The sequence below is a fragment of the Macaca fascicularis genome, chromosome 10, assembly GCF_037993035.2.
Source record: "Macaca fascicularis isolate 582-1 chromosome 10, T2T-MFA8v1.1".
Taxonomy (NCBI): Eukaryota; Metazoa; Chordata; class Mammalia; order Primates; family Cercopithecidae; genus Macaca; species Macaca fascicularis.
In genome coordinates this window covers 99,704,406-99,731,536 of record NC_088384.1, presented here as the reverse complement: position 1 = coordinate 99,731,536, position 27,131 = coordinate 99,704,406, and the positions used below count along the sequence as shown (strand labels likewise).

The 27,131-nt window shown below is 46.0% G+C and overlaps 1 protein-coding gene and 1 pseudogene across 4 annotated transcripts in view; both read right to left on the bottom strand.

Moving 5' to 3' along the window:
- Positions 1 to 2,759: 2,759 nt before the first annotated feature.
- Positions 2,760 to 3,378, bottom strand: LOC102122747 (large ribosomal subunit protein uL15-like; annotated as a pseudogene).
- Positions 3,379 to 5,690: 2,312 nt separating this feature from the next.
- IFT52 (intraflagellar transport 52) overlaps positions 5,691 to 27,131 on the bottom strand; it is a 54,684-nt gene continuing 33,243 nt past the window's right edge. For all 4 annotated transcript variants that reach the window (XM_065523180.1, XM_005569044.4, XM_065523179.1 and 1 more), the window contains 5 exons: positions 26,794 to 26,948; positions 17,558 to 17,645; positions 16,312 to 16,420; positions 10,299 to 10,444; positions 5,691 to 5,982 (listed from right to left, as the gene is read on the bottom strand). In XM_065523180.1, coding sequence (XP_065379252.1) covers positions 5,935 to 5,982; positions 10,299 to 10,444; positions 16,312 to 16,420; positions 17,558 to 17,645; positions 26,794 to 26,948 — 546 coding nt within the window. In that variant the 3' untranslated portion in view covers positions 5,691 to 5,934. The remainder of the gene's footprint in view (positions 5,983 to 10,298; positions 10,445 to 16,311; positions 16,421 to 17,557; positions 17,646 to 26,793; positions 26,949 to 27,131) is intronic.

Genomic DNA, 27,131 nt, shown 5'->3' with positions numbered 1-27,131 from the left:
AAAAAAAAAGAAGATTATACATACATTGGGATTTTTTTTTTTTTCCCGAGACAGAGTCTTGCTCTGTCAGCTTAGGCTGGAGGGCAGTGGCACAACCTCGGCTCACAGCAACCTTTGCCTCCCGGGTTCAAGCGATTCTCCTGCCTCAGCCTCCCGAGTAGCTGGGACTACAGGCACCCGCCACCACGCCCGGCTACTTTTTGCATTTTTAGTATAGACAGGGTTTTGCCATGTTGGCCAGGCTGATCTTGAACTCCTGACCTCAAGTGATCTGCCCGCCTTGGCCTCCCAGTGCTGGGATTACAGGCATAAGCCACTGTGCCTGGCGCATACACTGGGATTTTAAGGTCTACATGTAAAAAAAAAAAAAGAAAACAAAAAGGTCTACATGTAAAAAAAAAAAACAAAAAGAAATGTAAAATACATAAGGAAAGCATATATGGCACTATGTTAACAATTTTTTTTAAGTTTGATGGGCACACTGGTGTTTAATGTACTATTCTTTACACTTTTCTGTTTCTTTTTTTTTTTTTTTTTTTTTTGAGATGGAGTCTCGCTCTGTCACCCAGGCTGGAGTGCAGTGGCCGGATCTCAGCTCACTGCCTCCCGGGTTTACGCCATTCTCCTGCCTCAGCCTCCCAAGTAGCTGGGACTACAGGCGCCCGCCAACTCGCCCGGCTAGTTTTTTGTATTTTTTAGTAGAGACGGGGTTTCACCGTGTTAGCCAGGATGGACACTTTTTTTTTTTTTTTTTTTTTGAGACGGAGTCTTGTCGCCCGGGCTGGAGTGCAGTGGCGGGATCTCAGCTCACTGCAAGCTCCGCCTCCCGGGTTTACGCCATTCTCCTGCCTCAGCCTCCCGAATAGCTGGGACTACAGGCGCCCGCCACCTCGCCCGGCTAGTTTTTTTTTTGTATTTTTTTAGTAGAGACGGGGTTTCACCGTGTTAGCCAGGATGGTCTCGATCTCCTGACCTCGTGATCCGCCCGCCTCGGCCTCCCAAAGTGCTGGGATTACAGGCTTGAGCCACCGGGCCCGGCCCAGGATGGACACTTTTCTGTTTCAAAGTGGGTTTTTTTTTTTTTTTTTTTTTTTTTTTTTTTTTTTTTTTTTTTGAGACGGAGTCTCGCTCTGTCGCCCGGGCTGGAGTGCAGTGGCGCGATCTCGGCTCACTGCAAGCTCCGCCTCCCGGGTTCACGCCATTCTCCGGCCTCAGCCTCCGGAGTAGCTGGGACTACAGGCGCCCGCCACCACGCCCGGCTAATTTCTTTTTGTATTTTTTTTAGTAGAGACGGGGTTTCACCGTGTTAGCCAGGATGGTCTCGATCTCCTGACCTCGTGATCCGCCCGCCTCGGCCTCCCAAAGTGCTGGGATTACAGGCTTGAGCCACCGCGCCCGGCGGGTTTTCTTTTTTTTTCAGACGGAGTCTTGCTCTGTTGCCCAGGCTTGAGTGCAGTGATGCGATCTTGGCTCACTGCAACCTCTGCCTCTCGGGTTCAAGGGATTCTCCTGCCTCAGCCTCCCGAGTAGCTGGGATTACAGGCGTGCACCACCACGCACGGCTTTTTTTTTTTTTTTTTTTGTATTTTTAGTAGAGACAGGGTTTCATCATGTTGGCCAGGCTGGTCTTGAACTCCTGGCCTCAAGTGATCTGCCCACCTTGGCCTCCCAAAGTGTTGGGATTACAGGCGTGAGCAACCATGCACAGCCCTCAAAGTTTTTTTTGAATGTAAACAGTTTTATTGAGAAACAGGTACCTGTTTGCATTGTAGAATATAAAACTTGGCTTATGCTCTATAAACAATAACCATTACCCCAATTCACAGAACACACAATTAGATTCAAAGTTTTCACATAAATTGGACAAAAAAATATATCCTTGCCACAAGCCATCTGTGGATGAAGGCGAAAAGCCTACTGACCCTGTGGTAGAACAGGCCTTGCTTCCTCCAAGGCACCTTCTTGGTCAGGAGGGCGTGGTGGGAGAAACTCCTGGTTAGTAGGCAGATTGCCAGTCTCTTCCCCAACTAGACCTCAGTTATCCTTTCGAAAAGTGAAAGTGGAAGTTGGATTAGATTCAGATAGAACCAGAAAGTTCCTTGTAAGATTATAGGTGTTTATTCTAGTTACCTATTGCTCTATAACAAATTACTCCAAATCAGTGGCTTACAACTGCCATTTTAAGGCCAGGTGTAGTGACTCATGCCTGTAATCCCAGCACTTTGGGAGGCCAAAGTGGGAGGATCGCTTGAGGTTAGGAGTTTAAGACCAGCCTCGGCAATATTTATTTCCATAGGTATTGATTTATTTTAGGGGTAAAGTACTATGATGTCTGCAATTTCATCTCAAATAAAAATAAATAAATAGAGATGGACCGGGTCTTGCTATGTTGCCCAGGCTGGTCTCAAACTTCTGGGCTCAAGCAATCGTCCCACCTTGGTCTCCCAAAGTGCTGGGATTACAGGTATGAGCCACTATGCCCAGCTCCCCCCACCAAAAAAAAAAAAAAAAAAAAAATATATATATATATATATATATATAAAATTTTTAAAAAGCTTATTTATTTTTTGGGACAGAATTTTCACTCTTGTTGCCCAGGCTGGAGTGCAATGGTGAGATCTCGGCTTACTGCAACCTCTGCCTCCCGGGTTCAAGTGATTCTCCTGCCTCAGTCTCCCGAGTAGCTGGGACTACTCCACTACACTTGGCTAATTTTTTGTATTTTTAGTAGAGATGGGGGGTTTCACCATGTTGGTCAGGTTGGTCTCAGACTCCCAACCAGGTGATCCGCCCGTCTTGGCCTCCCAAAGTGCTGGGATTATAGGCGTGAGCCACCACGCCCGGCCTATTTGTTTTGTGTGTGTGTTTTTTTAAGTAGTTACCTTTTAATGAACTTCCCTCCATGTGGCCTCAAGCCACCAGGACACAGGCTCCCTCAACACCCTTAATCTTCTCCTCAGCTCTTCTGCTGAAGAATTTGGCCTCCATGATGACAGGCTCCTGTGGGAGCTTTCCCTTTCTCAGAACTTTGTAGTAGTCCAATCACACCACATCAATGATGGGAGCAGCCCCAGACTTGTTTTTAGCAGCATTCACCTGTGTCTGTTCACTGACCAAAGTCCACAATTTGTCAAGGCTGCAAGTTGGGCCGAAACTCTGGTTCCTCTTTAAGTGGTAATGCCTCATACCAACTTTCTAAAAGTAACCTGGGTGGTATTTGTTGAAGCTGATCCTGTGGTGATGCATTCCAGCAGCATTATCGTGGCCTCCGGGGTGCTTCTGGAGCTTGCCTATGCAGCTGTGGCCGTGGCTCATATGGCTCCAAAGTTTCTGGGTCTTCCTCAGTCTGGATGGCATGTTGGTGGCTCAGACGAAAGACCCAAAATACATTTTTTAAAATTAGCTGGGAATGGTGGCATATACCTGTAGTCCCAGTTACTCGGGAAGCTGAAGCAGGAGGATCGCTCGAGTCCAGGAGGTTGAGGTTACAGTGAGCTATGATCACACCAATGTACTTCGAGACAGAGCAAGACCCTGTCTCGAAAAAATCAAAAACAAGGTTGGGAGCAGTGACTCATGCCTGTAATCCCAGCGCTTTGGGAGGCCGAGGCAGGTAGATCACTTGAGGTCAGGAGTTTGAGACCAGCCTGGTCAACATAGTGAAACCTTGTCTCTACTAAAAATACAAAAAATTAGCCAGGCATGGTGGCATGTGCCTGTAATCCCAGCTACTGGGGAGGCTGAGGCAGAAGAATCACTTGAACCTGGGAGGCGGAGGGTGCAGTAAGCTGAGGATCACATCACTGCACTCCAGCCTGGGAGACAGAATGAGACCCTGTCTCAAAAAAACAAAACAAAAAAATCAAAATAAAAATAAAAACAAATATAACAAAATGGCAGTGAGGGCACACCTTCACTCCCATTTTATTATATTCATAGATTCTGGGAGTCAGGAATTCAGAAAGAATGCAGCATGGATGGCTTGTCTCTGCTCTATGACATCTGGGGCCTCAGTTGGGATGGCAAAAGGCTGAGGTGCTTGATGGCTGGGGCCAGGAGTCATCTGGAGGTATCATCATTCATGTTTGGCAAGTGATCTATACCAAGATGCTGATATAGACTGAGATCTCTGGCTGTTGGTCAGAACACCTATCCACGGCCTCTCCACATGGCCTTGGACTTCTTTTTTTTGTTTGTTTTTTGTTTTTTGAGACGGAGTCTCGCTCTGTCGCCCAGGCTGGAGTGCAGTGGCGCGATCTCGGCTCACTGCAAGCTCCGCCTCCTGGGTTTACGCCATTCTCCTGCCTCAGCCTCCTGAGTAGCTGGGACTACAGGCGCCCGCCACCGCGCCCGGCTAATTTTTTGTATTTTTAGTAGAGACGGGGTTTCACCGTGGTCTCGATCTCCTGACCTTGTGATCCGCCCGCCTCGGCCTCCCAAAGTGCTGGGATTACAGGCGTGAGCCACCGCGCCCGGCCGGCCTTGGACTTCTTAAATGGAGTCTTGTGCTCTAAAGGTGAATGTCCCAAGAGAATCAGGCAGAAGTTGTATAGCCTTTTATGAATTAGCCTCAGAGGTCGCCAGCATCACTTCTGCCACGGTGCCAGATTCAAAGATTCAGAGGAGGGAACAGAGACCCCATCTCTCAATGGGAGGAGCACCAAGCCCACAGGATAAGAGAGTATTTGGGTCGGGAGACAATTGTTGAATACATTTTGGGGATGTATTCGGAACACACTGCCACAGCACTCCCCAGGCCTGTCCTCTAGCTGCTTATCTCCCAGCTCTGAGCTAGAGCCCCCACATTCTGCCCCTGGAGTGGCCTCCTCCTTGCCCAGTACTCTGCCCTGGCTGGCAACTCTGAATAAGCCGTGTACTAGTGTTTGAGTATGGGAAAGAATGGAAGCCTATGAACAGAGCTTTACCAAGAAGAAATCATTTGAAATTCAGGATTTTTTTTTTTTTTTTTTTTTTGAGACAGACTTTTGCTCTGTCACCCAGGCTGGAGTGCACTGGCGCGATCTTGGCTCACTGCAACTTCTGCCTCCAGGGTTCAGGCCATTCTCCTGCCTCAGCCTCCCGAGTAGCTGGGACTACAGGTGCCCGCCACCAAGCCCGGCTAATTTTTTGTATTTTTAGTAGAGATGGGGTTTCACCGTGTCGGCCAGGATGGTCTCGATCTCCTGCCCTCGTGATCCGCCCACCTCGGCCTCCCAAAGTGCTGGGATTACAGGCATAAGCCACTGCACCTGGCAACCCCACCCTTTTTTTTTCTTTTTTGAGACAGAGTCTCACTGTCACCCAGGCTGGAGTGTAATGGCGCGATCTCGGCTCACTGCAACCTCTGCATCCCAGATTCAAGTGATTCTCCTGTCTCAGCCTCCCAAGTAGCTGGGACTACAGGCTCGTGCCACCACACCTGGCTAATTTTTGTATTTTTAGTAGAGACAGGTTTCACCACGTTGGCCAGGCTGGTCTCGAACTCCCGTGCTCAAGTGATCCGCCCTCCTCGGCCTCCCAAAGTGCTGGGATTACAGGTGTGAGTCACCGTGCCCAGCCAGTGTTGCATCCTTTCAACCGGTCCAGAAAGCTGTACAATATTTACAACAAGCTTGAAAGTTATTTATGTCTTTGATAAAAGACTCAAATCCAGAACTGGGGTTGAAAAAAAAAAATGCAATGAAAGACTGTTTCATAGGGTATAAAAAGACAGATGCAACCATACATTTAATTTTTAAAAATGGAATGTATCTTACATAAGGACTTTGTGAAAAATCTTATACCTATCTGGGTATTATAGAAGATGCATATACCTTTCATAGCTCATGGAGGAAAGAGTGTATAAACAATTTTGATAAGAAGTTGAGGAACAATTTGAAAATAGTTTATAAAGAGAGAATCAGGAGGCAGAAAAAGCTTCAAGAGGCATGGTCTTCAGAAATTGTTCTGGAATGCTGTTTCACTTGTATCGATGTCATGTTCCTGGATGAGAGAATAAGATAGAATTTTAGTATTTCAGTATAAAGCCTGAAATGTAAACTCTTCCGTGCTTTGGAATTTAGAGATCCTGAATCTTCATTAATTAGGATATATACATAATATCTGGCTTTAGGGCTGAATCCAACCCAAGGATCAAATTTTGATCCTTTTGCCCTACCAGGGCAGGGCTTGTGACCACTGCCCACCACCCACCATGATGAGTAACAAACAGAGTTGAAAGCACTGGTGCAAAGACCACACCAGACTTCTTATATTGGCCTTGGTGCCTGTTCTAGCATGCCACCAGAGTGAGTATTGCTGGGAACCTACCTGACCTCCCATCCCATCATTCACTGCTAAGCAGCCACATCAAAACCCTCATGTCTAGGTTCCCTTCATAGATGGCACTTAGACCACAGTAACTGCCCATACACTCCTGTCTCCCACTACACAGAGCTCTGAGAGGGACAGCAAGGACTGCACTCATCTTGTTCACTGCTATAGCCCCAGCCTCCAGCACCATGTTAGAGGTGGAGAGTGAAACATTATCAGATGAGCATCTGTCAGAGCCAGCTTCCTTCCAGGAGAGGCTCAAAAACGAATTGGTCTTCCCACTCAGCATCTAAAATCCTAAGCTTGAATTTTGCCTGCTTACATTAAAAAACAAAACACTCTTTTTTTGCTGCAAAAGTGACACAGTCACTATAGAGATTATAATACAGAAGGAAAATAAAAATTAAACAGTCTTTTTTTTTTTTTTTTTAAGACAGGGTCTCAATCTATCACCCAGGGTGGAATGCAGTGGCATGATCATGGCTCACTGCAACCTCAACCTCCCCAGGCTCAGGTGATCTTCCCACCTCAGCCTCCCAAGTAGCTGGGACTACAGGTGCAGACCACCACACCCCTGGCTAATTTTTTGTATTTTTTTATAGAGATGGAGTTTCTGTTGCCCAGACTGGTCGAGAACTCCTGGGCTCAAATGATTCACCTGCCTCAGCCCCCTAAAGTGCTGGGATTGCAAGCATGAGCCACTGTGCCAGTCCAGGGATAAATTTTTTTTTTTGAGACGGAGTCTTGCTGTGTCACCCAGGCTGGAGTGCAGTGGCACGATCTCAGCTCACTGCAAGCTCCGCCTCCTGAGTTCACACCATTCTCCTGCCTCAGCCTCCCGAGTAGCTGGGACACAGGCACCCACCACCACGCCCAGCTACTTTTTTGTATTTTTAGTAGAGACGGGGTTTCGCCATGTTAGCCAGGATGGTCTCGATCTCCTGACCTCGTGATCTGCCCGCCTCGGCCTCCCAAAGTGCTGGGATTATAGGCGTGAGCCACCGTGCCCAGCCCCAAGGATAAATATCTTTATGTTCTTTTTTTATTATGCAAAATAATTCTATGGAGTATGTGTATTCTGTAAAGAAAGTAGAATCTCTCTCTATACTGTTCTTTAGTCTCTCCGTGCCCCATATTTACTGTATCATGAATGTATTCCTAAGTCCTTAAACTTTTTTTTTTTTTTTTTTGAGTCTTACTCGTTGCCCAGGTTGGAGTGCAGTGGTGCAATCTTGGCTCACTGCACCCTCCGCCTCCCAGGTTCAAGCGATTCTCTTGCCTCAGCCTCCTGAGTAACTAGGACTACAGGCACGGGCCACCACACCCAGTTAATATTTTATTTTTAGTAGAGATGGGGTTTCACCGTGTTGGCCAGGCTGGTCTAGAATTCCTGACCTCAAGTGATCCATCCACCTACCTTGGCCTCCCAAAGTGTTGAGATTACAGGCATGAGCCACAGCGCCTGGCCCAAGTCCTTAAACATTTTTATTTTTATTTTTTATTTATTTTTTTGAGATGGAGTCTTGCTCTGTCTCCCAGGCTGGAGTGCAATGGCATGTTCTCGGCTCACTGCCAACCTCTCCCTCCCGGGTTCTAGCAATTCTCCTGCCTCAGCCTCCTGAGTAGCAGGGATTACAGGCGAACGCCACCACGCCTGGCTAATTTTTGTATTTTTAGTAGAGATGAGGGTTCACCATGTTGGTCAGGCTGATCCTGAACTCCTGACCTAGTGATCCACCCGCCTCGGCCTCCCAAAGTGCTGGGATTACAGGGGTCAGCCACCATGCCCAGCCAAACATTTTTAAAAACATTTTTAATCTTATGGATGTACCCTTAACCAGTTCCCTATTGACGAAGATTTTTCTTCTATAAAATAATGCTGCACTGAGAATCCTGGTTGATAAATCTGCACATATTCAGAATTATATTATTAAAACAAATTCTGAAGATTAGAATAGGTCAAAGGTATATACATTTTAGGGCTTTTCAACAGTATTATGAAAATATCTCCAGACAAGTGGAACCAACTTATTCTCCCATCAGTAGGGTATGAATGCCTATTTACCAACACTGGCTGGGCATTCAATTTTTGAAATCCTGTCAAGGAATGGAAAAAAGAAGGCCAGAGATAATTTTAAAGTTATTGGTCCTCGGTCAGAGAAAGATCATTTCTTTCTTTTTTTTTTTTTTCCTGAGACGGAGTCTTGCTCTGTCACTAGGCTGGATGGAGTGCAGTGGCGCAGTCTTGGCTCACTGCAACCTCCACCTCCCGGGTGCAAGCAATTCTCCTGTCTCAGCCTCCCGAGTAGCTGGGACTACAGGCATGCACCACCATGCCCAACTAATTTTTGTATTTTTAGTAGAGATGGGGTTTCACCATGTTGGCCAGGATGGTCTCGATCTCTTGACTTTGTGATCCGCCTGCCTTGGCCTTCCAAAGTGCTAGGATTACAGGTGGGAGCCACGGTGCCCGGCCTGAGAAAGATGATTTCTAACCTCATGTTCCAATGCTCTATCCTTTCCTCTGTTCTCTTGTCACACTGGCATCACTGCCGTTCATCAAACATACCAGGCACAGCCCAGCCTTAGGAACTTTGCACAGCTCTCCCCTCCGCCTGGGACACTCCTCCCCCAGAAATCTGCATGGCTAAGTCCCTTAACACCTTCAAGTCTTTGCTCCAATACAACTTTGCAATGAGGCCCACCCTGATTGCCCTATTTATTTTTTTTTAATTTATTTTTATTTTTATTTTTTTTTTTTGAGACGGAGTCTTGCTGTGTCACCCAGGCTGGAGTGCAATGGCCAGATCTCGGCTCACTGCAAGCTCCGCCTCCCGGGTTCACGCCATTCTCCTGCCTCAGCCTCCCGAGTAGCTGGGACTACAGGCACCCGCCACCTCGCCCGGCTAGTTTTTTTTTTGTATTTTTTATTAGAGACGGGGTTTCACCGTGTTAGCCAGGATGGTCTCGATCTCCTGACCTCGTGATCCGCCCGTCTCGGCCTCCCAAAGTGCTGGGATTATAGGCTTGAGCCACCGTGCCCGGCCGATTGCCCTATTTAATACTCACCAGTCATCATGGCCACACTCAGCACACTTGATCCCTCTTACCCAGTTCTATTATTATTATTATTATTTTCTGAGACAGAGTCTCACTCTCTTGCCCAGGCTGGAATGCAGTAGTATCATCTTGGCTCACTGCAACCTCCACCTCCTGGGTTCAAGAGATTCTCCTGCTTCGGCCTCCCTAGTAGCTAGGATTACAGGCATGTACCATCACACCTGGCTAATTTTTATATTTTTAGTAGAGATGGGGTTTCACCATGTTGGCCAGGCTGGTCTTGAACTCCTGACCTCAGGTGAACCACCTGCCTCGGCCTCCCAAAGTGCTGGGATTACAGGTGTGAGCCACCACACCCAGCTGTTTTTTTGTTTTTGTTTTTTTCCTGAGACAGAATCTCACTCTGTTGCCCAGGCTGGAGTGCAATGGTGCGATCTCAGCTCACTGCAACCTCCACCTTCCGGGTTCAAGTGATTCACCTGCCTCAGCCTCCCGAGTGGCTGGGATTACAGGCATGCACCATGACACCCAGCTAATTTTTGTATTTTTAGTGGAGAGGGGGTTTCACTATGTTGGCCAGGCTGGTCTCGAACTCCTGACCTCAGGTGATCCGCCCACCTCGGCCTCCCAAAGTGTTGGGATTACAGGTGTGAGCCACTGTGCCTGGCCTCTACTTCTAAACCAAAGCACTTACCATTTTCTAGCATCCTATGTGACTCACTTATGTTTATTGCTTATTGTCTATATCTTCCAGCTAGTACATAGGTTCCATAAGTACAGGGATTATTGTCTGTTTTGTTCACGTAGTAGATGCTCAATAAATACTTGCAGGCTAAATCAACATCATAAAACATGAAAAGCACAGTTCATGGATGATACCAGTACTGGAGGGGCTCCCACTACACTATGCCTTGTAGGCTCTGTACCTGGTTCAATTTCTTGAACTCCACCACTTGGAAGAAGACGTGCTCAAGGATATGTTTGGCATCCTGTTGGTCCTTTGGTAGTTTACTGGTTACTCCAAGAATGTCACCACACTTCCTGACATAGAATTCCAGGTCTTCTTCAGTACCTAAGACAGTTGTAGTAGTAGTTAGATTAATTCTTAACTTCTGCCCTTCCCAAAGTACAGATTTAGTGTGTTTCAGGTATGCCCTATCGTGTTTCCATATTTCCTAAGATCACTCACCTCTTCCTAAAGTAATGTGACTGCAGGATTTCAACACTGAAAAACTCTAGCGCTCTCTAATGTGCTGCTTTTATAAATTAGGACAGAAGTGTGACACTCCTAATTAGAATAAAACTGGACTGGTACTGGCTTTCCTATTCCTCAGATCTAGTATTCCCATATTAGAAAGAACAGGTGCAAGAGTAGGAAATCAAATTATCATTCCCTGAATGCAACAAAGATCACTATGAGAAAAGCATATGGGTAATTAAAAATAGCATTTACTAAAACAATATTGTATTGGTCGGGCGTGGTGGCTCACGCCTGTAATCCCAGCACTTTGGAAGGCTGAAGCAGGCAGATCACTTGAGGTCAGGTGTTCAAGACCAGTCTGGCCAACACAGCAAACCCCCATCTCTACTAAAAATACAAAAATTAACCGGATGTGGTGATGCAGGCCTGTAATCCCAGCTACTTGGGAGACTGACGCAGGAGAGTAGCCTGAATCGGGGAGGTAGAGGTTGCAGTGAACCGAGATTGCGCCACTGCACTCCAGCCTGGGCGACAGAGCAAGACTCCATCTCAAACAGAACAAAACAAAACAGCCGGACGTGGAGGTTCACGCCTGTAATCCTAGCACTTTGGGAGGCCAGGGTAGGCGGATCACAAGGTCAGCAGTTTGAGATCAGCCTGGCCAGCATGGTGAAACCCTGTCTCTACTAAAAATACAAAAAAATTACCTGGGCATGGTGGGGTGCACCTGTAGTCCCTACTCGGGAGGCTGAGGCAGGAGAATTGCTTGACCCTGGGAGGCGGAGGTTGCAGTGAGCCAAGATCGCACCACTGCACTCCAGCCTGGGCAACAGAGCAAGACTCCATCTCAAAAACAAAACAAGGCTGAGCACAGTGGCTCATGCCTGTAATCCCAGCACTTTGGGAGGCCAAGGCAGGTGGATCATCTGAGGTCGGGAGTTCGAGACCAGCCTGACCACCATGGAGAAACTCTGTCTCTACTAAAAATACAAAATTAGCCGGGTGTGGTGGTGCATGCCTGTAATCCCAGCTACTCAGGAAGGCTGAGGCAGGAGAATCGCTTGAACCTGGGAGGCAGAGGTTGCGGTGAGCTGAGGTTGTGGTGAGTCGAGATCGCGCCACTGCACTCCAGCCTGGGCAACAAGAGCAAAACTCGGTCTCAAAACAAAACCCCAAAAAACAAACAATATTATAGAAAGAAAATTAAAGAAGAAAAAAATCACCCATAATTCCACCAACAACATAGCTCTGTGAAGCCATCCTCTGGAGCCCTACGTGTAGGATAGACAGCCATTACTGCCCTTCTCACATTATACTGTAATTTCCTTCTTTTTTTTTTTTCTTTTTGAGATAGAGTCTCACTCTGTTGCCAGGCTGGGGTGCAGTGGTGCGATCTCAGCTCACTGCAACCTCTGCCTCCCAAGTTCAACCAATTCTCCTGCCTCAAGCTCCCGAGTAGCTGGGTCTACAGTCATGTTCCCCCATGCCTGGCTAAATTTTGTATTTTCAGTAGAGACGGGGTTTCAACATGTTGGCCAAGATGGTCTCGATCTCTTGACCTTGTGATCCACTTGCCTTGGCCTCCCAATGTGCTGGGATTACAGGAGTGAGCCACCATGCCCGGCCTATTATACTGTAATTTCTTTCTTTCTTTTTCTTTTTTTTTTTTTTGAGACAAGGTTTGGTCCTATCACCCAGGCTGGAGTGCAGTGGCATGATTTCAGCTCACTGCAACTTCCGCCTCCTGGGCTCAAACGATCCTCTCACCTCAGCCTCCCAAGTAGCTTGGACTACAGGTGTGCCCCACCACGCCTGGCTGATTTTTTGTATTTGAGACGGGGTTTCACCATGTCGCCCAAGCTGGTCTCGAACTTGTGAGCTCCAGTAATCTGCCTGCTTCGGCCTCCCAAAGTGCTGGGCTTACAGGCGTGAGCCACTGCGCCCGGCTGTAATTTCTTTATTCTCCCTCTGATTTGCATTTTAAGTTATGATAGAAACGTATGTTTTTTACTAAGACATTCAAACCCACAGCTGTAACAATCTTTCATCCTAGTTCTATTGCCACCAACTACCCAGAATTATTATTGTTATGTCTGCTTCTGTGTGTAAATATAAGTTTTCACAAAAATGGGATCACATTTAATGATGTATTATGGACATTCCATGTCAAAGTCTATGCCCTACATTTTTTTTCTTTTCTTTTTTTTTTTTTTTTTTGAGACAGAGTCCCACTCTGTCACCCAGGCTGGAGTGCAGTGGCATGATCTTGGCTTACTGCAACCTCTGCCTCCCGGGTTCAAGCGCTTCTCCTGCCTCAGCCTCCCAAGTAGCTTGGATTACAGGCACTGGCCATCACGCCCAGCTAATTTTTTTATTTTTATTTTTAGTACAGACAGGGTTTCACCATCTTGACCAGGCTGGTCTTGAACTCCTGACTTTGTGATCCACCCGCCTTGGCCTCCCAAAGTGCTAGGATTATAGGGGTAAGCCACTGCACCTGGCCTTTTCTTTTTTGAGACAGGGTCTTGCTCTGTCAACCAGGTTGGAATGCAGTGGCACAATCTTAGCTCACTGCAGCCTTGACTTCCTAGGTTCAAGCAGTCCTCCCACCTGGGCCTCCTGAGTAGCTGGTACTACATGAGTGAGCCACCATGCCTGGCTAATTTTTTTTTTTTTTTTTTTTGACACGAAGTCTTGCTCTGTGCCCCAGGCTGGAGTGCAGTGGCGCGATCTCGGCTCACTGCAAGCTCCGCTCCCCCGGGTTCACGCCATTCTCCTGCCTCAGCCTCCCGAGTAGCTGGGACTACAGGCACCCGCCACCTCGCCCGGCTAATTTTCTTGTATTTTTAGTAGAGACGGGGTTTCACCGTGTTAGCCAGGATGGTCTCGATCTCCTGACCTCATGATCCGCCCGTCTCGGCCTCCCAAAGTGCTGGGATTACAGGCTTGAGCCACCGCGCCCGGCCGATGCCTGGCTAATTTTATTTTTCTACAGAGAAGAGGACTCACTGTGTTGCCCAGGCCAGTCTCAAGTGATCCTCTTGCCTCAGCCTTCTAAAGTGCTGGGATTACAGGTGTGAGCCATTGTGCCCAGGCTACATTTTTCTTTTAACAGATATGTAATACTCTATTTTGTTTCTATTTATTTATTTTTCAGAAACAGGGTCCCTCTGTCACCCAGGCTGGAGTGCAACAGTGTATCATAGCTCACTGCAGCCTCCAACGCTTGGGCCCAAGTGATCCTTCCACCTCAGACTTCCAAGTAGCTAGGACTATAGAAGTGTGCCACCACACCTGGCTACTTAAATTTTTTTTTTTTTAAATGGAGTTTCGCTCTTGTTGCCCAGGCTGGAGTGCAATAGCATAATCTCGGCTCACTGCAACTTCCACCTCCTGGGTTCAAGAGATTCTCCTGCCTCAGCCTCCCAAGTAGCTGGGATTACAGGCATACGCTACCACGCCCAGCTAATTCTGTATTTTTAGTAGAGATGGGGTTTTTCCATGTTGGTCAGGCTGGTCTTGAACTCCCAACCTCAGGTGATCCACCCACCTTGGCCTCCCAAAGTGCTGGGATTACAGGTATGAACCACCGCACCCAGCCCTTTATTTTGTTTGTTTTTTGAGACAAAGTCTCATTATGTTGTCCAAGCTGGTCTTGAAATCCTGGCCTCAACTGATCCTCCCGCCTTGGCTTTTCAAAGTGCTACAATTATAAGCATGATCCACTTTGCCCAGGCAATTTTTTTTTTTTGGTAGAGATGCGATCTATGTGACCCAGGCTTATTTCGCACACTTTTAAACCAATCCCCCTACTAATGTATGGACCATTAGACTGTTACCAATTTTTTGAATGCTATAAATATCTATATAGCTATATATATTTTGTTTTGCATTTCCACAAGGATTTCCATAGGACAGTTGCTAGAAACAGAAATGCCAAGTCAAAGCTTCTGCTTCTTCACTGTTCTGTGATTCCTCCTGGACTTATCACTATGTCCTGCTCATTTTTGATTGTCCAGGACCTACAGCAATGCCTGGCACAGAATAGAGATGCAGTAAAGGTCTTTGTTTACACTGAACTATTTCCATTTTGCTTACTTCTTTCTGGGCTTTGGGCACATACAGATGTTGCTGACATAGCTGGTATCCTCTTGTACATGCAGTTTTGTATCTTGCTTCCTTCATTCAGGCTTCTCTCTTAAATTTTGTCTGTGTCATATGAGTCATTCCCTAGCCTTTGTGAATCTCTTTTATAATGACTACATATTCTCCTACCAAATGATTGTGATGCAGTTTACGACCATTCCTCTGCTAATGGACATTAAGGCTATTCCCAAATTTATAATTTTTTCTATTTTTAAAAATTGTTATTTTTTAAAATATATTTTTAGAGACAGGGTCTTGCTGTGTTGCCCAGGCTGGTCTTAAATTCCTACGTTCAAGCGATCCTCCTACCTCAGCCTCTCGAGTTTATCGTATTTTTAAAATAAATAGTGTAGAAGTTGGCTGGACGCGGTGGCTCATGCCTGTAATCCCAGCACTTTGTGAGGCTGAGGCCAGTGGATCACCTGAGGTCTGGAGTTTTAGACCAGCGTGGCCAACATGGTGAAACCCCATCTCTACTAAAAACACAAAAATTAGCCATGTGTAGTGGTGGGTGCCTATAATCCCAGCTACTTGGGAGGCTGAGGCAGGAGAATCGCTTGAACCCAGGAGGCGGAGGTTACAGTGAGCCGAGATTGCATCATTGCACCCAAGGCTGGGCGACAAGAGTGAAACTTCATCTCAAAAAATATATATATAATCTCCTTAGATTAGACTTCCAGGAGTGGGGCCACTGCCTCAAAGTGGATGGTTAATTTTATGCCTCTGAGCATATATATGCAGAGCCATTTGCTGTGTTGGAGGCAATTCATGTCGGGAGCAGCCCCAGACCAAAAATCAGGAGGACCACTCATCGTGAAGCTGTGTGGCCTGGGGCCTTATTTCTTCATCCACATGTCAAGGTGGGCACACTTGGCTCTCTCTCAGATCCTGTCCAGTCTGAAGTCTCTATGATTCTTTGGGCCCTGACTCAATTTCCTTATTTAGCTGCTCCTATGACCACCGACTGAGATTTGCTAAGTGGCAGCCAGGGTCAAGATTAATTCTATGGTCTCTCAATAGGTCAGAACTAAGGACTCACAGGGATCAAAGCTGAGACCTTTGGCTTTCTGTTTGGCACTATGTTCTTATTCACTGAACTAAATAGCCTTGAGAAGAACAACCAACATCATTTATATGACATAAATAAGAATGTTAAGTTTATACTCCTATTCATATTTTGTTTTCCCTAAACAAACTCTAAGCTTTCTCTCATAGTAATCCTCAGAAATTCATGACTAAATAAAACTCATAAGAGAAAACAAAGTTTAAAAGTTGGCCAAACTTAGGCCACGCGTGGTGGCTCACACCTGTAATCCCAGCACTTTGGGAGGCAGAGGTGGGCGGATCACCTGAGGTCAGGAGTTCAAGACCAGCCTGACCAATATGATGAAACCCCGTGTCTACTAAAAATACAAAAATTAGCCGGGCGTGGTGGCACACACCTGTAATCCCAGCTACTCGGGAGGCTGAGACAGGAGAATCACTTGAACCTGGGAGGCAGAGGTTGCAGTGAACCAAGATCGCACCATTGCACTCCAGCCTGGGCAACAAGAGTGAAACTCCATCTCAAAAAAAAAGTTGGCCAAACTTACACTTATTGGTAATCTGAGCCAGCCGTGCCTTCTCAGAGGAGAATGTTTCATCTAAATCAAATAGCTCCAGAGGTGGAGGTGGTAACTCCCGGAAACTGGGAGGAAAAACCTAAAAGGAAATAAAGTCATCATTTAGAAATGCGGGAGGATAATGTAAAGGAAATAAAGTCTCTTAAGAAAGAGCTTGTCCAAAGTCATAACTAACAGTGACGAGACACAAGGAGAATAAGGAAGTCCACATCCTTAATTCCTCAGTTGGGAACCACACCACATGGAAATCCCTACAGAACAGTAACTCAGCTCTTTCCCGAGGATGAAGTACCCAAACTCCCATCACCTCGTCTACCCTCACCCATGAGACCCATATCAAGAAAGATTACTAGCCCACTGTAAACAACCAAGTGGAACCAGCTCTAATTACCACTAAACTGACCAAGCTGACATACCAACACTAATTAACTCAGAACGATGACACAAAGCTTGGGACTTAGGTTTGTGTTGAACATTTGATTGTACAACTTTTTTCTCATTTAATCATAAGTTTTTAGGGATGGAAGTTATTTGGAGAACCAGATGCAGATTAGTGTAGAAAGTATTGAACCTGGAGTCAGATTTTGCAGGTATGAACCAATGGTATGCGGGTAAATGTTTAACTACTTTCAAAACAAAACAAAACAAAACTGAAAGCCTCTTTTGTAGCATTTACCATTTTCTGTAATGTAAATCCTCTCACCATGGCCAATTTCAAGCTACCAAGCAAGATCAAGCCAACTGGCTCATAACATTTCAGAATGTGGTGAGACAAGGTAATTTTAAAGGCAAGTTGAGAGAATGTTGGACTGAAATGTTGAAAAATAACCTATTTACACACATAGCCATAACTATCCCCTGGGCTGTGAGAATTATGCTATGAATCGGCCCTGACACCTGGAATGGCAGTACAGTTTTCTTCCTTTTTATCCAAGAAATCTCATATATGCCCTCCAACCCCACAAGATGGGAATGGGAAATGTTTAATAGCCAGAAGGCTCCACATCCTTGATTCCTCAATTTGGAAGCATACCACACGGAAGTCTCTATAGAACATTAACAAATTAGGTGTACATGCATGTTTAGAGACAGAGCACTATGACTCCACAAGGAGTGCCACAAATGGCACATGGAAGGGACCACGGTGAAGGCCTGCTGACAAGATAAAGGCAACAGTGGGGCTCTGCAGTGGGATCCCCCAAGCACACCTACTCACCGCAGGCTGAAGGGTTGGCAGAGGCGTCTCAAACTGAGGCTGGATGAGCTGGAGCGGTTCATGCTTCACATTTAGCTGCTCGTGAGCCCTGTGTTCATAATCAAACAAAAAAGCAGGGATCAAGATAAAACACCATAACACAGCATGTCTAACTGACCACACTGTGCTATTCTCCATGAAATACAGTGGTTCAGTACTATTTTTAGAAATACCAATGGACCCAGCAATCCCATTACTGGGTATATACCCAAAGGAATATAAATCATTCTATTATAAAGCCACATGCATGCATATGTTCACTGCAGCACTAGTCACAATAGCAAAGACATGGAATCAACCCAAATGTTCAACAATGATAGACTAGATAAAGAAAATGTGGTATATATACACCATGGAATACTATGCAGCCATAAAAAAGAATGAGAGAGGCTGGGCGCAGTTGCTCACACCTATAATCCTAGCACTTTGGGAGGCCGAGGTAGGTGGATCACCTGAGGTCAAGAGTTTGAAACCAGCCTGGCCAACATGGTGAAATCTTGTCTCTACTAAAAATAAAAAAATTAGCTGGGTGTGGTGGCTGGCGCCTGTAATCCCAGCTACTTAGGAGGTTGAGGAGGAGAACTGCTTGAACCAAGGAGGTGGAGGCTGCAGTGAGCAGAGATCATGCCATTGTACTCCAGCCTAGGCAAGAGAGCAAAAACTCTGTCTCAAAAAAAAAAAAAAAAAAAAAAAAAAAAAGCCAGGCGCAGTGGCTCAAGCCTGTAATCCCAGCACTTTGGGAGGCCGAGGCGGGCGGATCACAAGGTCAGGAGATCGAGACCATCCTGGCTAACACGGTGAAACCCCGTCTCTACTAAAATACAAAAAATTAGCCGGGCGCGGTGGCGGGCGCCTGTAGTCCCAGCTACTCGTGAGGCTGAGGCAGGAGAATGGCGTGAACCCGGGAGGCAGAGCTTGCAGTGAGCCGAGATGGTGCCACTGCACTCCAGCCTGGGCGACAGAGTGAAGACTCCGCCTCAAAAAAAAAAAAAAAAAAGTGTCCCTGGAAGAGGCAACAGCAAGAACAGGCAGAAGGGTGCCCGGCATTTTCACAGAACAGCAGGCCAGCCAGAGGGACTCCAGCAGAGGATCGGTGTTAGGAGCGAGCCTACAGAGCTGAGAGCTCATCTTACCCCTGTGTTATTTTTCTATTGTGGCTTCTCCTTTGTCTTCATTCTCTCAAATATTTTGCGTTGTACGCAATTTTTTAAGTTGGCTAAACTTTTCTGGGGAAGAGGCAAAGTAAAATATCGTCATCCAGCTCAACTTGTATATTTATTTGTGGCCCTTCAAAGTTAAGCTAGAAAACCAAGTGCCAATGACTGGGCAGAGACCACGGCAGCTTTTTCTATGAGTGAGGTCTGTGACTGCAGAAAAACGATTAGCTGAGCTCACCGCTGTCACCTCCTCCACTATTTCCAGGTGCTTAGGGAGAATCTTTCCTAGCACTGAGCAGCAAATCTCCACAGAGGGAAGAGAAATAACTTTTATGGAGCACCTGCTACACGCCATGTGTTATGCCAACCCTGTGCTAGGCACTTAAACTTATTTCATTTACTCCTCAATACAACTGTGGAAAGTGGGTATAAAATCTCTTGTAGAAGAAACTGAGGTATAGGAATGATAAACAGTAGCTTCCCAAAGTTATATGGTTAACATGGGACAAAGGCAAGATCAGAACTCAGACGTAGCCAATCTCTGCCAACCAGAATCTTTAATTCGGTCTGCCCCCAAATCAAAAGTGATTAGGGGCAGTTTTAAACTAAAGTTCTTACTACCTGCTCACAAAGAATCCTGCTGCTGAGTCCTAGCCTCAGCTACCCCTGGTATGAATTTATTTCCACTTTCTGTCCCCCGAGAGAGCTGACTGTGCTGGAGCAAAGGCTTTGTCCCATTAAGTCTTCCCGTCCTCCACTCTGCTCACCACCTGCCCTAATTATCCTCCTACCATTAGCCAACATGACTTGATGGGAGCCGGGTAGGGGACTGGAGAAACTAATCTTAAAACCAAGGGAAGAACAGATGCCAAAGCTAAATATAAATCTGTGAAATGGCGCTGAACTAGATCTTTCGGGTATGGCCTGACCTCTGGCACTGCGTTTTTACCACTCCATGTTTCAAGCCCCAGCCCATCCATGAACTCTAAGGGCAGGGACTCCACACCATCTGCCTCTACCTCATACTCCACAGGCACTGATAAACACCCAGTGGACAAATGAAATTACTTCAGAGCAACACCCTGTAGTTGACATAAATATTTAAAGCCTAACTGAATTTTAACTCAGAAAACATAAACTACTGAAAGATGTTACTAGCAAATAAAAATATCTGAGCTTACCATAGAGACAACAGAAGCCAGTAACTACTGGCCTCTGCTGTGGTATGTAAGACAAATACAAGAGTTGTCTAAGTCTCTGAAACATCCACTATTTGACTCTGCTGACACTAAGACAGTAGGCAGTTCCAATTAATCCTTCATTTAACACTGAAATTATCATAATGACCTGGTTTAAACATATCAGGGGAGAATTAGGCCAAAACAGCAGAAGCTGGTCAGACTGCAACTGGCTAGTGGCGTGGTCAGATGTATCTTTTTTTATTCCAAGAAAAGCCCTGAGCTGCAGAGGAGGAAGAGAACACGAGAGCTCAAAACCAAGCAAGTTAAGAGCCAAACATGCAGCCAGGAGCTACAGGATTTGTAATTGGACTGTCACCTGTGGAAGGGGTGATGGAGATGCCATGCCCTGGTAGCTCTGGAGGCTTTGGTCCCGCTGTTTCTTAAAAGCACCCTCACCTCCTACAGTAACAAATTTTCAGATAATTTCCTCCAAGATTCAGAGTTAAAATTGCCTGGCTTCAAATTCAGGTCCCAATGAAAACTGGTTGTGTGATTTTGAGCAAATCATTTAATTTCTCTGTGCCTCAGTGTCCTCAGATGTAAAATGGAGATAACGACCTCACTGCGGTTGTTACATGATAAAGCAAAGTACATAAGGAACATACCATGGTACTTGCTACCTGATAAATAAATGTTATTAACTAAAATAAATGTTAGTTGTTATTAATATTGAAGGAAAGGGAGATAAGAGGGGAGCTAAGGACAATTGTTAGTCAGGGATTGATTAGTAGCTGTTTAACTTAGAGCAAATCGTCCCAAGCCTCAGCTTCTTAGAAGTTAACTATGGAGCTATTCTCTACTTTTCAGAATTGTTGTAAACAGTAAATTTGGTAGTATTTGCAGGCTCTTGGAAGAAAGTGGGTGTTCAATGTCTGTAAAACTTAAGTCGAAGCCGGGCATGGTGGCTCATGCCTGTAATCCCAGCACTTTGGGGGGCTGAGGTGGGCGGATCACAAGGTCAGGAGATTGAGATCATCCTGGCTAAGACGGTGAAACCCCGTCTCTACTAAAAATACAAAAAATTAGCCGGGCATGGTGGCGGGTGTCTGTAGTCCCAGCTACTTCGGAGGCTGAGGCAGGAGAATGGTGTGAACCCGGCAGGCGGAGCTTGCGGTGAGCCAAGATGGCGCCACTGCACTCCAGCCTGAGCGATAGAGCAAGACTTTGTCTTGGAAAAAAAAAAACTTAAGTCGACAACAGAGCTTTTGGATATGATGTATAAGGTTTTACAAAATAAGCTAATTAAAACCACAATACATAGCAGTTACTGTTTATACTAAAACATGCAACTAAATAATTCCTGGGCATTTACAAAAGATAATGCCCCTTCCTCTTTATACCACTTGCTTGACAAAATCACAATGGTTAAATCCATGTCTGGGCCCACCCTGCCTGTAGCCACACAGCTAAACAAGTTTGGAGGAAAACATACCACCCTACCGGCTTGTAGAACTTTTGATCCAAAACCTCCAGTCTCCAGTGGGCCTTTAATGTTGCTTGGCAAATCCTTCCAAAGAAACCTTGTCCACTCCCTCTCCCACTCCCCTAGAGGCCTAATATATGCCTTCTCTCCTAAGTCTCCATTATCTCTTTGGCAGTTTTTTTTTTTCTTTTTTAAGACGGGGTCCCACTCTGTCTGTTGCCCAGGCTGGAACGCAGGGCACAATCTCGGCTCACTGCAACCTCCACCTCCCGGGTTCAAGTGATTCTTCTGCCTCAGCCTCCCGAGTAGCGGGGACTACAGGTGCATGCCACCAAGCTCAGCTGATATTTGTGTTTTTAGTAGAGACGGGGTTTCACCATATTGGCCAGGCTGGTCTCAAACTCCTGACCTCGTGATCTGCTCGCTTCCACCTCCCAAAGTGCTGGGATTACAGGCGTGAGCCACTGTGTCCGGCTTCTTTGGCAATTTTTAGCTGATGATCTTGTTTCCTATTTCATCAAAAAGACTGAAGTCCTAAGAATTTCCATAATCTTCAATCAACAACTTTTCTCATCCACCAGAGTCTGCACCCATGTTTCCCATCTGTTACTGACTAAATGATCCATGCTCCTGTCTAAAAGCTAAGACTGGGCCAGACGTGGTGGCTCATGTCTGTAATCTCAGCACTTTGGGAGGCTGATCACTTGAAGTCAGGAGTTTGAGACCAGCCTGACCAACATGGTGAAACTCCATCTCTACTAAAAACACAACAATTAGCTGGGTGTGGTGGTGCACGCCTGTAGTCCCAGCTACTAGGGAGGCTGAGGCAGGAGGATCACTTGAACCTGAGAGGCAGAGGTTGCAGTGAGCCAAGATTGTGCCACTGTACTCCAGCCTGGGTAAAGAATGACACTGTATCTCAAAAAAAAAAAAAAAAAAAAGACCATATATATATATATGAAATAATAAAAACAAAAGCAAAGACCAGGCTGGGAATGGTGGCTAACATCTATAATCCAACACTTTGGGAGGCCAACATGGGAGGACTGCTTGAGCCCAGGAGTTCCAGACCAGCCTGGGCAACAGTGGAACCCTGTCTTTAAAAAAAAAAAAAAGAGCTAAGAAGACCACTTACCAAACCCCCTTTCCCATTGTCTCTTGCTTATCTTGTGTTTCACCTCAGTCATTTTCCTCGCTCTCGCCTACATTATCCATTTTTCTCTCTACTGGAACATTCCCACCAGTATAAAAATATACTGCGACTTCTTCCATCTAAAAAACACCTTCTTGACCTTACTTCTTCCAGCTAGCTACTAACCCTGGCCCTTGCCCCTGCTGTTTCTCTCTGTAGCAAATACCTCAAAAGAGCTATCTATATTTGTTATGTCCAATTCTTTCTTAAACCAACTCCAAATAAGCTTTCACCCTCACCATCTCATAAAAAAGACTCTGTCTAGATCACCAGTGACCTCCATGTTGCTAAATCCAAAGATAAATTCTCAGCCCTCATTTTTTATGACCCATAAGAAGTATCTGACACAGCTGATGACCCTTTCTATCTTGACAGACTTTCTTTACTTGCCTCTCAGAATACCATGCACTTGATTTTCTTCATCTCACACTGGCTACTGCTTTTCCATCTCTTCTTTTGGCTTTTCTATTTCTCCCTTTCCTTTTTTTTTTTTTTTCTGAGATGGAGTCGTGCTCTGTCACCCACGATGGAGTCCAGTGGTGTTTTCTTGGCTCACTGCAACCTCTGCCTCCTGGGTTCAAGTGATTCTCCTGCCTTACCCTCCCAAGTAGCTAGGACTACAGGTGTGTGCCACATGCCTAGCTATTTTTTTCCTATTTTTAGTAGAGATGGGGTTTCACCATGTTGGCCAGGCTGATCTCAAACTCTTGGCCTCAAGTGATCCACCCACCTCAGCCTCCCAAAGTGCTGGGATTACAGGTGTGAGTCACCATGCCCAGCTGGTTTTTCTGTTTCTTCCTAACTTCTGAACTCTGGGGTGCCCCAGGGCTCAAAAGATGGTCCTTTTTTTTTCTCTATCAACACTTATAACGCTTTGTGAGCTCATCCAGTCACATGGCTTTAAATACTATCTACCATATTTAATCAAATCTAAGAATCCACCAAAGGTAAGATGCATCATAGTTCATGGTTCACTGAAAGGAAAAAAATGCTGCTAATTAAACTAATACATCATCTATTGTTAAGATTCATCCTGAAAAACAGAATAAAAGTAAAAGAAAGAAAAACAGGCAAAAAATAAGAAAAAGATTCATCCTGATTTTATAGATTTGAAAATAGAGCCAGGTGCTGTGGCTCACGCCTTTAATCCCAGCACTTTGGGAGGCTGAGGTAGGTGGATTACCTGAGGTTAGGAGTTTGAGACCAGCCTGGCCAACATGGTGAAACCCTGTCTCTACTAAAAACACAAAAATAGCTGGGCATGGTGGTGCTACTCAGGAGGCTGAGGCAGGAGAATTGCTCGAGCCTGGGAGGCAGAGGTTGCAGTGAGCAGAGACTGCACCGCTGCACTCCAGCCTGGGCAACAACAGTGAAACTCTGTCTCCAAAAAAAAAAAAAAAAAAGGAAAAGATGTGTGCTGTGTGCTTTAGATGAAATACAGATACAGATGTGCCCCCAAACTCCCACATTAAATGTATAGCTCAGATATCTCTTCTGACCACCAGGTTAACATATAAAACTGCTACTCAACACCATCTGGAAACTTCATTGACATCTCAACTCCATATACCTCAAACTGAACTTCTGCTCTTCCTGCATAATCTACTCACAGTCTTTCTCAACTCAGTTATTGTAACTTTTTTTTTTTTTTTTTTTTTAAGACAAGTTCTCTCTCTGTTGACCAGGCTGGAGTGGGTCACTGCAGCCTTAACCTTTGGGGCTCAAGCAATCCTCCCACCTCAGCCTCCCAAGTAGCTGGGACTACAGGTGTGCACCACCACACCTGGGTAATTTTTTGCTTTTTTGTAGAGATGGGGTCTTCCTATGTTGCCCAAGCTGGTCTTGAACTTGTGGGCTCAAGAGATCTTCCCACTTCGGCCTAAGTGTTGGGATTACAGGTGTGAGCCACCATCCCTGGCCAACTTCATCCTTCTCACTGCTCAGAACAAGCTTTCTCCTTCTCACCTCCCACATCCTAACTGTGTAGCACATCTTGTTGCCTCTACCTTCCAAATACATCCAGAATCAGACCATTTCTCACTACCTCCACTGCTCCCGTCTGGCTGGTGCCAGCATCATCTCATGCCTGAATTACTGCGACAGCTCCCTTCAGGCCCCAACTCCACTCTTGCTCCTTGACATTCAGGATATAAGGAAGTCATTATGCCACCCCTCTGCTCAGAACTCCCAGTGGCTCCTCTTTTCACCCAGAGTGAAAGCCCAGGAAGTCCTTGCAGAGGCAAACAAGTAGGCCAGGCCTGATCTCCCACCATTCTCATCCCTACTCACTCTGCAGTGGCCACAATGGCCTTGTTGCTCTTCCTAGAATATATCAAGCATTCCTCCGTCTTGCAGTCTTAGGACTGGCTGTTTCCTGTGCCCAGAATACTCTTCCCTCAGATAGCCACAAGGCTAAATTCTTCACCTCCTTCAAGTTTTTCCACAAATATCACCTTTTCAATGAAGTCATCTTGATCACCCTATTTTTTTTTTTTTTTTTTTTTGAGATGGAGTCTTGCCCTGTCACCCAGATTGGAGTGCAATGGTGCAATCCTGACTCACTGCAATCTCTGCCTCCTGGGTTCAAACGATTCTCCTGCCTCAGCCTTTGAGTAGCTGGGATTTAAAGCCTAACTGAACTCTGGCACTGCGTTTTCACCACTCCATGTTTCAAGGTGTCTGCCACCGTGCTCAGCTAATTTTTGTATTTTTAGTAGATATGGGGTTTTGCCATGTTAGCCAGGTTGATCTCGAACTCCTGACCTCATGATCGTCCCACCTCGGCCTCCCAAAGTGCTGAGATTACAGGCATGAGCCACCGTGCCTGGCCTGATCACCCTATTAAAAATGCAATGTGCCTGGCACTCCCCTTCCCCAGTATTCTGCTTGACGTATGTAATCATCTTCTAACATATTCTTTAATTTACATCACAGATATAGAAATGTCTTGATGCCTGTCTGTTTTGTTAGATAATAAACTACAAAAGGGTAAAGATTTTCATTATTGAGGTCCCTGAAGCATCCCAAGATCCTGGAACAGTAGTTGTGCCACAAATATTTGCTGAGTGGATGTATAAGCAAAGCATGGGGAGAATGGCAGCATGTTAATTCCACAAACATCCCCCAAATGCCCAGGATGTGCTGGGCTCTGGGTCTTAGGCAATGAGGATTCCAGGTTGATAAGGCATGGCTCTTGGTCTCCGGATACAGAGGGGTGGGAAAGGAAGACAAGCTAACCAAATTTTCTCCCTGAGTAGTGAAATTCAGATTAGAAATAGTGAAGATGAGCCCTGGCCCCTCTCTGAACCCCTCTGCTTGTGTCATTTTCTCCTCTCCTTCTTGCCCTTCAAGATGCTGCCCGCCATCCTGTACATTTAACTGCTTTTCCCCAGCTTCGGTCTTTGGCCCTCTTCTCCTGCCTCTCAAGCACTGAAAGTTGTGAGGTCCTGTCTCAAGGCCAATTCCCATTCTTGTGCTGTCCCTGATGTCCTCATCCCATCCCACAGCTTCCCTAATGGCCTTACAGACCTTTTCATCTTTAAACTCGTAGTTCCACCTGTACATCTGCACTAGACTGAAAGTGCCCAGAACACAGCCCATGTATCTTTCCTTTTCCTGCATTTTTTTTTTTTTTGAGACGGAGTCTTGCTCTGTCGCCCAGGCTGGAGTGCAGTGGAGCAATCTCGACTCCCTGCAAGCTCCACCTCCCGGGTTCACACCATTCTCCTGCCTCAGCCTCCCGAGTAGCTGGGACTACAGGAGCCTGCCACCACGCCTGGCTAATTTTCCTTTTCCTGCATTCTTAGTGCCAGTTAATAGCATTACCAGTTGCCCAGATACCCAGGGAGAAATGGGGGTGACCAACCATCTCCATTTACTGAGGGTGCTCCTGGGACTTGGGACTCTCTGTGCTAAAACCAGAAGTCTGGGGAAAAATGAAACAAGCTGGTCACCCTAAATGCCTGGTCCAGAATCTGGAACACGCAGGGGTAATAACCTCTGGCAGTTCTCTACATCAACCCCTCATACCCAGCCCAGTTTCTTTGTTGACCTCATCACAGATCTGAGAACATGTTCTGCATGCCACATTTACTATAACCCTAACTCCCGTTCCCAGGCTCATGTTTCCAAACCAAACACTCAGAATAGAGTGCAGTGTAGCTCAGAGGCCCACAGGTACTGACTCGATGACACTGTGGAAGGAGGTGGTATCCAGCTGGAAGATGGACAGGTCAAAGAGGGTGGTAAAGTCCCTCGGGATCTCATCGCTCTCCTGGAGACACTCTCGATTCCGCTTTGATAGGGTGGCTGTGTAGGGCAGCATCATGTAATCAGAAATCTGAAAGCCACAAGAGGATTCCTTTCAGCACAGCAAGAACAAGCATTTATTCTGTCAAATCTCCCGTCTCAGGTCTAAATCTGCAACATTTATACTCTCTTGCCAAGAAATTTTACTGTTCATGATCACTGACCACTAAACCTTAAATAAGCTAATTTATGTGGAAAGAGGAACAAAATTAAC